Source organism: Aotus nancymaae, unplaced genomic scaffold, assembly GCF_030222135.1.
Source record: "Aotus nancymaae isolate 86718 unplaced genomic scaffold, 86718_ANA_hifiasm-v0.15.2.pri h1tg000003l, whole genome shotgun sequence".
Classification (NCBI taxonomy): Eukaryota; Metazoa; Chordata; class Mammalia; order Primates; family Aotidae; genus Aotus; species Aotus nancymaae.
In genome coordinates, this window is record NW_026988414.1 from 77259298 (window position 1) to 77276021 (window position 16724).

The 16724-nt window shown below is 40.0% G+C and overlaps 1 protein-coding gene across 1 annotated transcript in view; it reads left to right on the top strand.

Moving 5' to 3' along the window:
* Nucleotides 1–16724, top strand: part of LOC105730236 (uncharacterized) — an 89007-nt gene that overhangs the window by 68883 nt on the left and 3400 nt on the right. The window contains exons 9-13 of the mRNA XM_064376784.1: nt 3391–3479; nt 6655–6690; nt 9114–9165; nt 10257–10376; nt 13894–14048. Of these exons, the coding sequence (XP_064232854.1) occupies nt 3391–3479; nt 6655–6690; nt 9114–9165; nt 10257–10376; nt 13894–14048 (452 nt within the window). The remainder of the gene's footprint in view (nt 1–3390; nt 3480–6654; nt 6691–9113; nt 9166–10256; nt 10377–13893; nt 14049–16724) is intronic.

Genomic DNA, 16724 nt, shown 5'->3' on the forward strand with positions numbered 1-16724 from the left:
AGTTTCTTTATCCACTCATTGATTGATGGGCATTTGGGCTGCTTCCATATTTTTATCATTGCAAATTGTATTGCTGCAAACATACATGTGCAAGTATTGTTTTTGTATAATGCCTTTTTTCCCTCTGGGTAGATATCCAGTAGCAGGATTGCGGGATTGCATGGTGTTTCTACTTTTAATTGTTTAAGGAATCTCCACACTGCTTTCCATCGTGGTTGTACTAGTTTCCATTGTTACCAGCAGTGTAGAGAAGTGTTTTCTTTTCACTGCATCCACACCAACATCTATTATTTTTGTATTTTTTGATTATGGCCATTCTTGCAGGAGTAAGGTAGTATGGCATTGTGGTTTTGATTTTCGTTTTCCTGATCATTCATGATGTTGAGCATGTTTTCATATGTTGGTTGGCCATTGGTATATCTTCTTTTGAGAATTGTCTGTTTATGTCCTTCGCCTACTTTTTGATGGGATTTTTTTTTCTCTTGTCCATTTGTTTGATTTTTTTGTAGATTCTGTGTATTAGTCCTTCATCAGATGTAGAGATTGTGAAGCTTTTCTCCCATTCTGTGGTTGTCTGTTTGCTCTGCTGATTGTTCCTTTTCCTGTACAGAAGCTTTTTCGTTAAGTCTCACGTGCTTAATCTTTGTTTTTGTTGCATTTGCTTTTGGGTTCTTGGCTATGAAGTCTTTGCCTGAGCCAGTGTCTAGAAGGGTTTATCAAATGGTATCTTCTAGAATTTTTATGGTTTCTGGTTGTAGATTTATATCCTTGATCCATCTTGAGTTGATCTTTGTATAGGTGAGCGTTGAGGATCCAGTTTCATTTTCCTGCATGTAGCTTGCCAATTATTCCAGGCATTAAACCGTATATGGTTTAATTTCTTCACATTATGTTTTAGTTGGCTATAGGTATTTGGGTCTATTTCTGGGTTCTCTATTCTGTTCCATTGGTGTATTTGCCTATTTTTATACCAGTACCATGCTGTTTTGGTGACTGTGGCCTTATAGTATAATTTGAAGTCAGGTAAAGTGATGGCTCTAGATTTGTTGGCTTTGCTTAGTATTGTTTTGACTAAGTAGGGTCTTGGTTTGTTGCATATGAATTTTAGGGTTCTTTTTTTTTTTTTAGTTCTGTGAAAAATGATAATGGCATATTGTTAGGAATTACATTGAATTTATAGATTGCTTTTGGCAGTGTGGTCATTTTTACAATATTTATTTAAGCCATTCATGAGTGTGGGATGTCTTTCTATTTGTTTGTGTTATCCATGATTTCATTCAGCTATGTTTTATAGTTCCCATTGGCATATCAAAAAGGCATTTCATACCAGGGATACAGGGATGGTTTAACATATGGAAGTCAATAAATATGATATATCACAGAAAGAGAATTGAAAGCAAAAATCACATGATCATCTCAATAGACGAAGAAAAAGCATTTGACAAAATCCTTTTATGATTAAAATGTTTAAAAAGCATTTGACAGCATCCTTTTATGATTAAAACCCTCAGCAAAACTGACATACAAGGGACATACCTCAATGTAATAAAAGTCATTTATGACAGACCCACAGCCAACATAATACTGAATGGCGAAAAGTTGAAATCATTACCCCTGAAAACTGGAACAAGGCAAGGATGCCCCAGTCTCACTACTTTTATTCAGCATAGTAGTGGAAGACCTAGCCAGAGTAATCACACAAGAGAAAGAAATAAAGGGCATCCAGATCAGTAAATAGGAAGTCAGACTGTCACTGTTTGCTGATAATATGAACGTATACCTAGAAAACCCTAAAGACTCCTCCAAAAAGCTCCTAGAACTGATAAATGAATTCAGCAAGGTTTCAAGATACAAAATTAATGTACACAGATCAGTAGGTCTGTTACACCCCAACAGCTACCAAGCTGAGAATCAAACTAAGAACCTCAACCCCTTTTACAATAGCTGAAAAATAAAGTAAAATACTTAAAAGTACACCTAAGCAAGGAGGTGAAAGATCTCTACAAGGAAAACAATTTTAGTGTTTTTAATGGGTTAAAATGAGAGGCAGCAGGTACAATGGAAGAAGTCAGTGGGTGGGCACTGGTATCCAAGGGGAACTGGACCTTTGATGGTAAGGCTTTAGTTTTGACTTGTTAAATTACTAGGTATGATTATTTTCTAGTTTTTGTTATTATACCTTAAAACCACTAAGTAAGCCCTTCCATTTCTTGTTAAAGATCATAGCATTTCATACTCTGATTTATGCTGACTGAAGTTAGATGATTTGTTTCTATTTTGTGACACCTTAAATAATACCTACAAAGAGTGATCTGTTAGTAGTGTTTTTGTTTTAATTAAATGTAGTAGGATGTTGAGTCCAAATGATGACTCAGTTAGTTTGTCAAACACTTGTTGACGTTTTTGATTTATTCAGAATTCTATGCTCAGCAGCTGGATGTAGGAACAGTTAGGGCCCGCTGTTACTTTTATGGAGAGGCATACTTTCTCATGAGAATACTTAGTCTCTTGTAACCAGTGGTGAATCTGACTCATTAGTGTACCAAAGAAACATGTTTTGGTGTGGCTGCTGGCAAACAGATCCAAGAGGGTAGATGTAGTCAAAGTTGCTGAAACAAGGAAAGAGAAAAGTGGTATTCTATGCAGAGAGTAGGGTATAGCAGGAAAATGCCTAGGGTGCAGCTCAAATGATTTATAGAATGAAATTAAGTTTTGAAATTAATGGCAAGTATTGTCGAAGAGTCTCATTTGAGTCATGTCATGGCTGTCTTATTTAAACTTGAAGGGAAAGTTAAATTTTTTAAGTTGTCATCTGTTTTCAGGGTGTGAGAGAATATTAAATTGTTACTAATTTTATCCTCCACATAAGAAAACAGGACTAGAGAAATCTATGGCTTCCTCACTTGTTGGTGGTCTAGCAACACTGGCACACAGAGTCTCTGAATCTGAAACTTGTTTTGTCACCGGAAATAATACATTTAGGATTAGTAATTTAGTAAATGTATTAGTCTCTTATTCACTGCAATAAAATGTTCTTCTACGATATTATTTAATACGTTACATTTTACTGTAGTAAATAAATAATAGAAATAGAAATTCTCAGATCTTATTTTAAACTTTTCTCATTATTTATAAAGGGAATTCATAAAATCCTTGTTGGGTTTGATGACGGGTACCTTATTTAGGGCAGCATTTTATAACCTGTATCTCAAACATCATCTCTGGAAGTTAAGAGCCTCCGATGAGTTCTCTATAGAGTGCACAAGATGCCACACTCAGGCAGTTCACAGAGTGTAAGAAATATCCTAGTGCTTTGTCATTTGGCATTTTAACCGATAAAAAAATACACCTTGATAAGTTTAACTTACACTTTCTTTCCTTCCCCTTCAGGTATCTACTGGGCTGTATAGTTCACGTTCGACAGTTTTCCTTGACGACAGCACAGCCAGTCAATGTCATCTTAAAACGACACTAAAGCTGTGAGTACAACCATAGTGTCAAGGGACAGATTCCTTTATTCTAAAATTTATTATTTCAGCCATTTGGTTGTCCTCTTCAGCAGTCATTTAAGAAAGTGAAGTCAACTATATATAGATATACAGATTCTAAATATGAAGTATCAATTTCTCTTTTAAGAAATCTTAGATGTCATGGTAGAAGGAAAAATCAGTTAGCAAATAAGCAGTCCCAGAAAAGTATAGCCGTTTTTTTGGTGCCTTTATGCCTTAAGACAATGTTGACTGCAATGAAAAGGACCCTTTATTGGATTTTTTGTGTGTGAAAAATTAGTTTTTCAATGCATTGCAATGTGTACTACTTTGGACATTAGTCTTGGAAGAAGGAGCAGCTTTTTTTCTTCTGGCATCACAGTGTATCAGCAAATGCAAAAGAATGAGAATCATAGCAGTCTCTCAGTCTGTTCTTTTGCATTTGCTGAGGAGTGTTTTACTTCCAATTATGTGGTCCGTTTTAGAATAAGTGCTATGTGAAAAAATAGAAAAAAAGAAACTCAAAACCGTACAACTACACAGAAACTGAATTACCTGGTTCCTGAATGACTGCTTGGTAAATAACGAAATTAAGGCGGAAATAAGTAAGTTCTTTGAAACCAATGAAAACAAAGACATAATGTACCAGAATCTCTGGGACACAGCTAAAGCAGTGTTTAGAGGGAAATTTGTAGCACTAAATGCCCAGATCAGAAAGTGGGAAAGATCTAAAATCGACACCCTAAGATTACCATTAAAACAACTAGAGATGCAAGAGCAAACAAATTCAAAAGCTAGCAGAAGGCAAGAAACAACTAAGATCAGAGCAGAACTGAAGGAGGTGGAGACACGAAAATCCTTCAAAAAATCAGTGAATCCAGGAACTAGTTTTTGGAAAAGATTAACAAAATAGACCACTAGCCAGACTGATAAAGGAGAAAAAAGAGAAGAATCAAATAGACACACTAAAATATGCTAAAGGGGATGTCGCCACTGATCCCACAGAAATGCAGACTATGATCAGAGAATACTATAAACACCTCTACGCAAATGAACTTGAAAATCTAGCAGAAATGGATAGATTTTTAGACACATACATTCTCCTAAAAATAAACCAGGAAAAAGTCGAATCCCTGAATAGACCAGTAACAAGTTCTGAAATTGAGGCAGTAATTAATAGTCACCCAAAAAGCCCAGGAACAGATGGATTCACAGCTGAAAAATAGGGATGGCTGTGAGGCTTCTTTATGTGAAGAAAAGCATCCCAGAAGATTCTGATTTTCACCCCGACTCCATTATTCCAAACTTTGCTGCACATTGAAATTACCTGGGAAACTTAACAACAACTTTGATGCCCAAAGTCATCCCCAATGCTAATTTAAATTAAAACGTTTTATGTAGAAAATGAGGCAGTTATTAAAGCTCCTCAGGTGATTTTAATGTGCAGCAAAGTCTGAGAGCCGCTGCTTAATTTGAGTTTAGGACAAGAAACTGCTCCTATTTGGTAGGACCCTGGGCAAGTCAGTTTTAAGGTTTGTTTTCCTGATCTGTAAAATGAGTATTGGATTAAATGTGATTACACAGTCCCATATTTCTTGGTCCTTTCCAGCATATAACTTCAAATTCTGTGATTTTAAAATGATTTCAGAGATGAAAACTACTTGAAGGACTATAGACATATGCATCTTAAGTGCTAATGTTACAGGCGTTTTAAAAAGTGCTAATATTGTATAGGCCTATTACTAAAATTGAGATTTGCCTTCCCTCAGTGATTTTGAGCCTCATTCTAGATGCTGAGGGCAAATGAAAGCACATAACTTACATAAGAGAACCTCTTGCTTTCTGTAGAACCTCTTGTTTTCTGATACACAGCATCAGTGGGTAACTTAGGAATACAGTTACATATATCTGAAGAGCTGTATCTGTTCACAAGTATTTCAGTTAAACTAATTGAAGGTACCTGCCATTCATATTACACTGTGTCATGTTACACTGCCTTGTTAGCACTGCTTATTTTAGGGTCACTGTACTTATCATTGATTTCCTGTGTGCTAATATTTACTAATATATCTTTTAATAATTATGCAAAAGTGATTTCAGATAATTTTATTTGTTACAAGTCACTTTCATTATGTATTTTTAGGGAAATAATACAAATTGGGTGGGTAGGAGATAGTAAACTAAACTAAAATGCAGGGCCTAACATCTTTTTTTTGAAACAGAGTCTCACCCAGGCTGGAGTGCAATGTCATGATCTCAGCTCACTGCAACCTCCACCTCCTGGGTTCAAGCAATTCTCCTGCCTCAGCCTCCTGAGTAGCTGATATTACAGGCACCCACCACCATGCCCGGCTAATTTTTTTGTATTTTTAGTAGAGACAGTTTCACTATGTTGGCCAGGCTGGTCTCGAACTCGTGACCTCATGACCTGCCCACCTTGGCCTCGCAAAGTGCTAGGATTACAGGCATGAGCCACCTCACCCATCCCGGGCCTAACATCTTAAAAAAGAAACCACTACTGTATGGGTTAAATTTAAACATATGGGCATATAGACATAAATTGCACGAGGCTGAATGCGGTGGCTCACGCCTGTAATCCCAGCACTTTGGGACGCTGAGGCAGGTGGATCACTTGAGGCCAGTAGTTTGAGACCAACCTGACCATCATGGCAAAATCCCTTCCCTACTAAAAATACAAAAGTTAGCTGGGCATAGTGGTGCAAACCTGTAGTTCCAGCTACTTGGGAGGCTGAGGCATGAGAATTGCCTGTACCCAGGAGGGGGAGGTTGTGGTGAGCCAAGATTGCGCCACTGCGCTCCAGTCTGGGCAACAGAGAAAGACTCTGAGTCAAAAAATAAATAAATACATAAAATAAAGTGCATGGGACAAAAGGTTTTGTAGGTAGAAGGGCATATAACAGGGAAATATGTTGTTATTTATATATTAGAATCATCAACAGAAACATGTCTTCTAAGAGCATACTGCCTTGCATTTTGCTAAAAGCTAAGAAACGAAAGCAAGAAAGTGCCCTTATGGTACTGTTCTGAACTAGAAGATTTTAATTTCAGGGCCACTAGGAGAGTTTCCTCTGTACCCTTTTTAAAAAATGTCTTCAGGCCTAACAAATGATAACATCTATTGTGACGAATGTTTTTTCTTCCACAGTGTGACCTTAGCGATACATTATCATATCAAGCGAAGGTGAGCTTTTAAAAATCCTGTCTTGTTTTTCTGGCTAATTACTTTGCAAGCTGTCAAGCTCAGCGTTAGGTCACAGCTCTAGATATCATAAGCTATATTGTGCCTACTAAAATATTGAAGCAAATTGTTTGTGTTTCTTTGACCCTTAAGCCTCTTTTGATTCTTAAATGACAGAGAGTCCTGAGTATGTTTTTATATTGATTATATTGGTATTCGCTGTGACAGAAATACAAAATTGAGATTTTTTTCAAAATCTGTTTTTAGTTTAGATTTCATAGCTTTACCACTGTTGATATCATGAGCTAGATAATGCTTTGTCCTGAGGACCGTCCTGTGCATTGCAGAAAGTTTAGTAGCATTGATGACCTTTACCAGTAGTAATCCATGACCCAGCTTGTGACAGCAAAAAATATTCCTGAGAACAATACTGTTAACATAAATCTTTTAATGAAGCAGTAACTCTTCTACAACAAAATCTTCAGTAAAAGTGTGTCATGTATTTATATTATTGAAAATCTCTAATGTTGGGCTTAACAGAAGATAGCTGGATTTTCTAGCTCACTTTTTTGCAAATTGCTTTAAAAAAGCAATAAGATAACGTAGTCTTATGCAAATATGTAGTTGGTAAAAGTGTATTTTTAAAGCTTTCAGACAGCTGTGGGTATTCTTTAATACAAAATCAAAACTTCACAAGTGCTAGTTTCTTAAATTACAGTGGCATTTTACACATTAATTTATTCCATCAGCACTCATCGATCTTTCTTAAACAGTAAATGGATCTTTCCACCCATACTTGCATTTATAATATTATGCATTAATTATTTGGAAAATACTGGTTTATGTTTTATTGTATCAAAAAATCACTTTTTTAGTTTAACCACCAATCTTATTTTAAAACATTTTAAAATATTGAGAGGCTGTCAATATTTTATATTATAGTAGAAGGAACAAGTTTTTCAAAGTCCTCAGGAAAGCTTAAATTTTATCACTGGGAACAAATACTTTCCTTGTGACATGAGTGACACATTTCCTCGTGAATGAGAGCACCCTCGCTTCATTTATTTTTGAGAATGATAGTTGTACTTTTTTTTAGACCTAGTGTCACTCTGTCACTCGGCTGGAATGGATTGGCATGATCTCAGCTCAAGGAGTCCTCTCACCTCAGGCTCCTGAGTAGCTGGGACCACAGGTGTGTGGCACCACACCTGGCTATTTTGTGTGTGTGTGTGACTTTGGTAGAGACAGGGTTTTGCCATGTTGCCCAGGCTGGTCTTGAACTCCTGAAGGAGTTTAGCTGCAGTGCTAACCTCCCAAAGTGCTGGGATTTTACAGGCATGAGCCACTGCACTGACCCAGTTGTACTTTCAAATAAAACTGATGTTCTATGAAAAAAGTGATTGTTCAGTTCACAGTTAAATCTTTTTTTTTTTAACACAACCATACTGCAGTCAACAGAAGTGCTTCTTGTTAACTTTCCACTTATTCAGAATACTAAAGAGAAATGTCAAGATTTAATAACACCATTTTTACTGCTTCATTAAAGACATTCTTAAGTAATTCAGGCTGTCTTTTTTAAATGTAAGGGACGGTAAAGAATAGAATGCCTACTGGTGTAATTTTGTACGACTGCCTTGATTTATGCTGAGAAACCAACAGTTTTGCCCAATTTTGCTTTTATACAATTATGGCAAGTGTCTATGAAAAAGCAGGCAATATCTTTACAATTTTAAAAAATGTTTTCATTTTTCTTTTATCAGCTTTCTCAGGTTGAATTAGTATGGTTATCAGAACAGTGTTGACCTCTTAGGCCTTCTGGAAAAGGGTTCTTGGGGATCCCCAGAGGTCCATGGAGCATATTTGGTGAACCACTGGTTTATCACACAGGCACAATGTATTAAGTTTTACGAAGTTTAAAGTTCATCAAAGACTGGATTCCTTTAAAATAAAAAGGAAGATGAGTTTTTAATTCAAACTACTGAAAATAAATAAATACATCATGAGAGTGTACTAAAGAGAACTAAAGAGAAAGGAAGCTAGCAATCTGAATCACATTTACATTTATTAAAGTTCTAAGGAGTTTATTGCCACCACCACTGCTTTGTAAAATGTTCTCGTGTTTCAGTGTGTGGTTAGAAGAGTGAAAATATGTTTGGTTTATTGCCATTGCCTGTTAGGGAGGGTCCGTTCTTATAGGCAGTTCTGACTGGTTATCATATAAAAGACTTTCCAGTACAGGACATGATGTGCTGAGTAAGAAGAGGTCAGGAAAACCTCTGCAGGTCAGGATCCAGGAGAATAATTTGTAAAAACTGTTTGCTTTGGTGCAGTAAACACCAAAGCACATAGGAGGCATTCTTTTACAAAACAGATATTATACTAAGATACTAACAATTTTTGAAGTAATGCACATTCTTATTTTATAGAGATGCCGATAGATCTTTGGACATATTTGATGAAGCGTTACATCCATTTACAGTAAGTGTCACCTTTTTTTTTTTTTTTTTGAGACGGAGTTTTGCTCTTGTCTAGGCTGGAGTGCAACGGTGCCATCTTGGCTTACTGCAGCCTCCGCCTCCCAGGTTCAAGCAATTCTCCTGCGTCAGACTCCCAAGTAGCTGGGATTACAGGTGCCGGCCACCATGCCTGGCTAATTTTGTATTTTGGGTAGAGATGGGGTTTCACCATGTTGGACAGGCTGGTTTCAAATTCCTGACCTTGGCCTCCCAAAGTGCTAGGATTACAGGCATGAGCCACTGTGCCTGGCCCAGCAAGTGTCACTTTTGTTGAGGTTGTATTTTCATCAGAGACTTTTATCGGTTTCATGCCAAAGTCAAAGGCATCTTTCTTTAAGTCTCGATCCCCATTTCATGTTACGTCTAGTCATCTTATTTCAAAAGTGTTATAAAAAGAACATGCTGGAATAAGATCTGATCTGCAGCTCTGTTTAATTAGTGGGCTAGTGTGAGTAAATATACTGTCCAAGTAACACAAAATCTATCTTTTGGAAAGATAATTGTCAGTAGCATCAAGCAATGTAAGAATATGTAAATACTTTTAACAGAAGCATTTTTATGAAGAGAGTTAAAAAAATTAAGTTTTAATCAATTTTACATGGTGTAAAAATTTAAAAATGCACTTCCTCAGGTACATAATAGCCACATGTGGCTAGTGATTATTGTATTTAACAGCATAGGCTTAGAGTCTCATGGTTACAGGAAACTATTTTCTCAAAGTTTTATTGCAGAGCAGAATGGCAGATGGTCAGTAAGACATTAAAACCTAAGAGTAGCTTACATTTGGATAGAATCATGTGGGGGAAACAGCAAAAAAGAACAAACGTTTTCTGAGCTTAATAAGCTCATGCTATTTTTAAGTGAATGTTGGTGAGTATTAAATCATTACGGTATTTTAAGATCCTACTGCTCATATTATAAAAACTGAAAGACATCTCACCAGTCAAAATGATTGTAAGTGATACATGGGCACCAATGTGAACACTGCTGTCTTAAGAGCACTTCAGATTTTTTTTTCAATGGATACTTAGATTGCATCCTTTCTTCTTTCAGCAAGAACAGCTTCCGGAGGACTACTTGAAGTATGATCCTGAATACAAAGTGATTTTCGGATTTGTTAGAGCTCTGTCTAAAGCTCTAAGGCTAACAGCTGAATTGGCAATCGTGAGTCTGGTAAGATATTTTCTTTTTATAAAGCATCGTTAGCAATTTGTCTTGTAAACAGGGTGGTATGGTCATGTTTTTAAATAACAGTAAGTTTCTGAAATTATCTCAGAATGTTAAGAGAAACTTATGAAAGCAAATATACACATTGAGTTGAATCATCGTTTTGGCTTAGAATGTCTCAATTGCTTTTCTAATTGCAGAACAATTGCTATTAAAGACAGCAGGACGGATTTCTGATTTCTCCCCCCACTCTTCAGTGCACGCATGCATACACAGTGCACACACATCCAGGGCATGTGGAGGACTTGGAATGGGGAGTGGTAACAAAACCATCCAGTTGATGGGCAGGAACAGATGCCAGTATAGGTCTAAGCTGAGTCCCAGGCTATATCCCCAGGCAGTTCTGATGCTTGCTGTGATTGCGAGCTGCTGCCCTAAATTCATTGTTCCTTGGATGATGAGTGTGTAGAATGAAACTGGACAAACCAGGCCTGGTGGTTTCATGCCTTTAGTCCTAGCTATTTGGGAGGCTAAGTTGAGGGAGTTACTTTAGTCCAGCAGTTTAAGTCCAGCCTTGTCCAAAGGATGAGACCCTGTATTTTAAGAGAAGAAAAAGTAAGGCCAGGTACAGTATCTCATGCCTATAATCCCAGCATTTTGGGAGGCCAAGTTGAAAGAATTGCTCGACTGTGGGAGTTCAAGACCAGACTGGGCAGTAAAGTGAGACCCATTTCTACCCAAAAAAAAAAAAAAAAAAAAAAAAAAATCAAGAAATTAACTGGACATGGTAGCACATGCCTGTGGCCTCAGGTCCATGGTAGGCTGAAGCAGGAAGATCACTTGAGCCCAGGAGTTGGAGGCTGCAGTGACCTGTATTTATGCCACTGTACTCCAGCCTGGGCAACAGAGTGAGACCCTGTCTCAAAAACAGATAAAGCGGACAGCAGATGGGTCAGTAAGGTCTGTTATGATTTAAGGGACAAGCCCCCAGAAGAATGGCTACTAGAGTGGGAGGAGGAAAAGCAGAAGAGGATAATAAAAGGAGAAAGAATTCAAGATAGGAGAGGCTGTGGTCACAGTGCTGAGTGCTGCCAAGCGGTGACTTAATTCGTGAACACTCACTGGATGCTGACTCTGTGCTGCTCTTCTAAGTGCTGGGGTAGAGGAGAGGACAGGTGGAACACAGTTCTTGTTTTTATGAGCTTGTGTTCTAGGTGGATTGAACTTAAGTATCTTTTTAGGTAGTATGAAACAGCAGAAAGAGAAAGCAGGATAAAGGGACACAGAGTGATTGGGGGCTATTTGAGGTAGAATGGTAAGAAGAGCCTCTCTAGAGAGCTGACCCCAACTAAATGTATGACGAGAAAGAGTGCTGACATTACAGGAAGCAGGATGACTGCCAAGGCAGACAGAAACATGTTTCGTGTGTGTTTGAGGAACAAACAGCAAGGTGACCACCATGGTCAGAGTTAAGAATGAGGGAAACAGTAGAGATGAGGTACCACGGGCAGTGCCATAGCTCACGGGGCCTTTTGGCTTGCAGGCCATAGGAAGAAGTTAAGGTTTTGCTCCAGTTTGATGGGAAACTCGTGGTAGATCTTAGGCAGGGGAGTGCCACGCTCTAAATGAAGAGGCTATGCCGGCTGCTTTGGGGACAGTAGGCCATAGCTGGGAGGCAGACTGGAGGTAGAGAAGAGCGTTAAGAAATCTCTAGGGTAGTACAGGTGAGCATTGACAGACTGTGGTTCACCATGAAACGAGGCAGACTACCAGTGAAGGTAGACGTAACAGGCATTGCACACGGATTGGAGCAGGGGAAGTGAAATGCAGGTGTTTGGCCCCAGCATCTAGGCAAATGGAAATGTATGAGGAGCTCCAGTTTGTCAGTGTGAAGGCACCAGAAATAAGAGCCTATTGGCAAAACGAACCTTGGGAGAGTCATGTCAGGGCAGGCAGCGTAGGTGAAGGAGAGTTGGAAGATGAACTGGCATGAGGTTATGGTGTTGTGCACACCAGTGAGAGGACATAGTTGGAGAGCAGTGAGGCGTGGAATGGGGACAAAGGAAACACCATTTGGGAGAAGTCTCTGGTAGAGAGGAAGAAAATCTTCAGAAAGAGGTGACTGTGGGAAGAGTATTCTGCAAAAGTGAGATGGGGTCAACTGCGCTGAGGGAAGAGTTGACATCAGTGGGAATAAAGAGTTTTTCTCAAACTCACCTAGAAGGGCTTGTGGCATGGATGAGTGTCAGCAGCTCAGCAGCTCAGCAGGAAAGGGGATGGGAAGTTGAAGCCTTGCCATGTTTCAGTGCTCTCTGAATCCTATGCAGTTGAACCCAGGGAGGGAGATTCATTCTTGAAATACTTGAGAGCGCAGTTTGGGAGAAAGGGAGCAGAATCTTTGAAACATGTCATGTTCAATAGCCATTTGTTTTTGAAAACATACTTGAGTTTGGCAGCTCAGATCTGGCAATGTTTTCCAATTGGATAACCTGCATACAAGAAATAAACTCACCTGTTTTTAAAAAATAAATAAATAAAGTTTCATCCATTTGTTAAGATGTAAAGGGTTCAAGTAGCTCACAGACATACTGTTCCGCAGAGCACCCTCTGAGGTAACAACACCTCACAGCTCACCTTTAATCTTTACTCAGCTGTTCACTTTGCCCAATTCTTTGTGGGACCGATGTTTGATAGATGTAAAGTAATTCATGAAATTGTCTCACAAACTGCTGGGCAGCAGGTTTAGAGGAATCCCAGGGATACTGAGATTGGCAGCTTTTTCCACTTTAAAACCAACAGAATTGTTTAAGTTGCACATGATGTAAGACATAAGAAATTTGTATGAAGTGATCATGAAGATGTGAAAAATAGGGGCTGTGGGAAGGACTCTCCTTTGTACATGTGTGTTTCTTATCAAGTGAGCAATTGCATATGTGGAAAGTTTTACAACCCCACAGACTTGCGTCCGCCATGCTGCTCTGCACAGCAGCCACTGGGAGGCTCTCTTGACCAGCAGTTTTTCAAGCTAGTGCCCCAGAAGGGTGAGTTTTTGTGATAAGGAGGTTAATATTTGCTATCACATAGGTTTTACATATTCAAGTTTGACATACTTGTAAAATTCCCATCTGCCTACTAGCTAGATGTGAGATATTCTATGTGATAGGCACTTGAGGATATATTGAACAACTTTAATCCACACTGAGCATGTGTGTGTGTGCTCTCTCTTATGAGTGTGAAGGTGACGACACTGCCTCTTTCTATGATGCCCTTGGCTGAGACGTACAGTCATTCTTGTGACCAAAATTGGGCTGTAAATTTCTCTGGGCAGAGTAAGTAGCAGAAGTATCTGACCTATGATTGTGATATGGCCGCTTGCCTGGCCTGATCAAGTCTCTGTAGAACGTAAGAATAAAAGGCACTTACTTTCTGGTCAAGACCACAAGGAATCTGTCATTCGTAAGAGTTCTTATCACAGCACTTAAACGGAGCTAAGTCAAAGGCCAGTGTTTGCTATGTTTTGCAGATTTACGTAGAGAGACTGGTGAGTTACGTTTGTATCGACATTTGTCCAACCACCTGGAGGAGGATTGTCATGGGAGCCGTTCTTATTGCCGCCAAGGCTTGGAATGATGAAGCTGTGTGGAATGAGAACTTTGACAGTGTTGCAGTTGAAGAAATGTGAGTTTGTATGGTTTTTGTGAACTTTCTTTCCTTTCTTTCTTTCTTTCTTTTTTTTTTTTTTTTAAGATGGAGTTTCATTCTTGTTGTCCAGGCTGTGGTGCAATGGCATGATCTCGGCTCACTGCAACCTCCGCCTCCCAGATTCAAGCGGTTCAACCTCCCGAGTAGCTGGGATTACAGGCATCCACCACCACATCCAGCTAATTTTTTGTATTTCTAGTAGAGACGGGGTCTCACCATGTTGGCCAGGCTGGTCTCAAACTCCTGGCCTCAGGTGATCCACCTGCCTTGCTTGGCCTCCCAAAGTGCTGGGATTACAGGCATGAGCAACTATGCCCAGCTGTCTTTGTGAACTTTCTAATCATTTCTCAAGACTTTTTGGTCCCGTAAACTTAACACTTTAAGAACTATTTTTAAAGTTTACATTGTACTGATAATGGAAATGGGCATAAACATCACATTTTAGAACAACTGTTCATATTTTCATTGCTCATTGGTAGGTCTTGGTAAATTGTTATTGTAATAATCTGCTCATGAATTGAAAAATATTTTTCTGTGGATATTTTTGGCAAACATTTTACCAGTGTACTACCAGAAAATAATAGTACAGTAAATATCCTTATGGCTTTTTACAAGCTGTCTGCAAGTTCCAGTCTCTCTGTAAGGAGCACATGTCTGGCCTTTGAAATCATTGTTTGGCCATTGACAGGTCTGGGGCCTGTGGACTGGGGAAAATGTGTAGCTTCACCCTGAGTCATACATTGTGTACTTGCTTTTGCTAGTGTTCTCCCTGCTTTTTTCTGAAGATCTGTTTTATAGAAACCTTGAGATACAGAATAGCCACAGATCCCTGTGCCCCGTCCCCTCCCTCTTCAGAGTGTCGCATCATTGGGCTGATGAGTTAGAAGTTCCAGTGTTCCCCTCAGGCAGTCTGAGAAACATTGCTGGAGCATCACCCAATGCTCGCCACACTCAGGAGGTTCCCAGGGCACTCGTGCAACCACAGCAGCATTTGCGGGGGTGGGGGGGGCAAGTTATCCATGAGAGTGCAAGAAATCTTGCTGAGTCATGGGGTTGGCACCAACATGACACTGAAAGAAGAGCTTCATGGGTCTTTCTTCCACTCTGGCCTCCTGAGTGCTGTAAAGGGAAGGGCCTTGGAGCTAGTTGGCAGGGTGAGCCAGGGAGGCATTTCCAGCAGAGGCTCTCACAGTGTCCACTAGACAGAGAGAATGGCTTTGTGGGTGACACTTAGAAAAATCTGAAAAAAACACCTCTTGATGACATTCAGCAGCATATGAAGATCAAGATTATGACAGGCACCGGCAAGAGGTTTTGGCTTTTTGGTTTTCTTTTTTTTCACATTTGCCTATTACTCCAGATAAGACTGTCATTCAGAATGTATGCAGTCACAGAGGTGGAGCCTGATGGCTGAATAGAAATCTGTGCCAATTGTGCTCCCCATAGGAATAACAAATTTAGCAACTGTCTAAATAAAAAAGCACCTTCATAAGAACTAAAAATCAGGTAAGTGATCGTAGTACTTGGGTTTAACTTCATATCACTGAAAGAGGCACTGAACAGTGTAGAAAAGACAGTCTTGTATTGCCGATGCCACCCTGTGAACCTGTGGCAAGGAGAGAGGCTACATGCTTGGGGCAGGGAGAGCACAGCAGCTGTGGGACTTTTCCTGAACTCAGTGCTCCCTTGTCATAGCAGAAAGCACAACAAGGCTGAACTCACCCAATGCCCACCCACCGAAAAAAAAAAAAACATTTAGACTCGCCCCAGCCATAGGGGAGTTGTTCATCCCAGTGGATGGAACTTGAGTTGTGAAAGCCTGGCTGCTGTGGGATAAAATACTCTGGGGTCCTTAATAAACCTGAAAGCCTGTCTAGGTCACAAGGACTGCAACTCTTAGGCAAGTTCAAGTGCCGTGCTGCGCTTGGAACCAGTGTGTCAGGAGGGGCATGGGACCCTGGGAGACAGCAGCTGGGGCAGCTAGGGAGTGTTTGCTCACCCCTCCTTCAACCCTTGACAGTGCAGCTCACAGCTCTGACAAAGACTTCTTTCGTCGGCTTGAGGGGAGGAAAGAGGACTTTGTCTTGCAACTCGGATACTAGCTCAGCCACAGTGGGAGAGGACACTGGTCAGAGTCACGAAACCCCCATCTGAGGTCCCAGCTTTGGGATAGCATCTCTAGACAAACTCTGGGCCAGAAGGGAACCTGCTAGGACTCAGTAATGGCAGGATTCATCTCTTGCTGATGAAAGAGCCCTTGGGCCCTGAAGCATCATCAGTGATGACCAGGTAGTACATGCCATGGGCCTGGAGTGAGACAGAGATGTGCTGGGTCAGCTGCGGTGGCTCCAAGGAGAGACTCCCTCTGCTTGATAAATGCTGAGGGAAGAGTAAAGAGGAGTTTCCTTGAGCTTAGATACCAGCTCAGCTACAGTCAGCGGAGCACCAGGTGAGCTGTAGGAGTCCACGATTCAGGCCTTGGCTCTTGGATGGCATCTCTGGACCTACCCTGGTCCAGAGGGGAGCCCACAGCCCTGAAGAATGAGTTCCAGGGAAGGCTGCACTCACAAGCTGATTAATACCTTGGGGTATTATTAAGTGAACATCCGTGGGGTATTATTAAGTGAACATCTGTGGTGACCTGGCACTAAG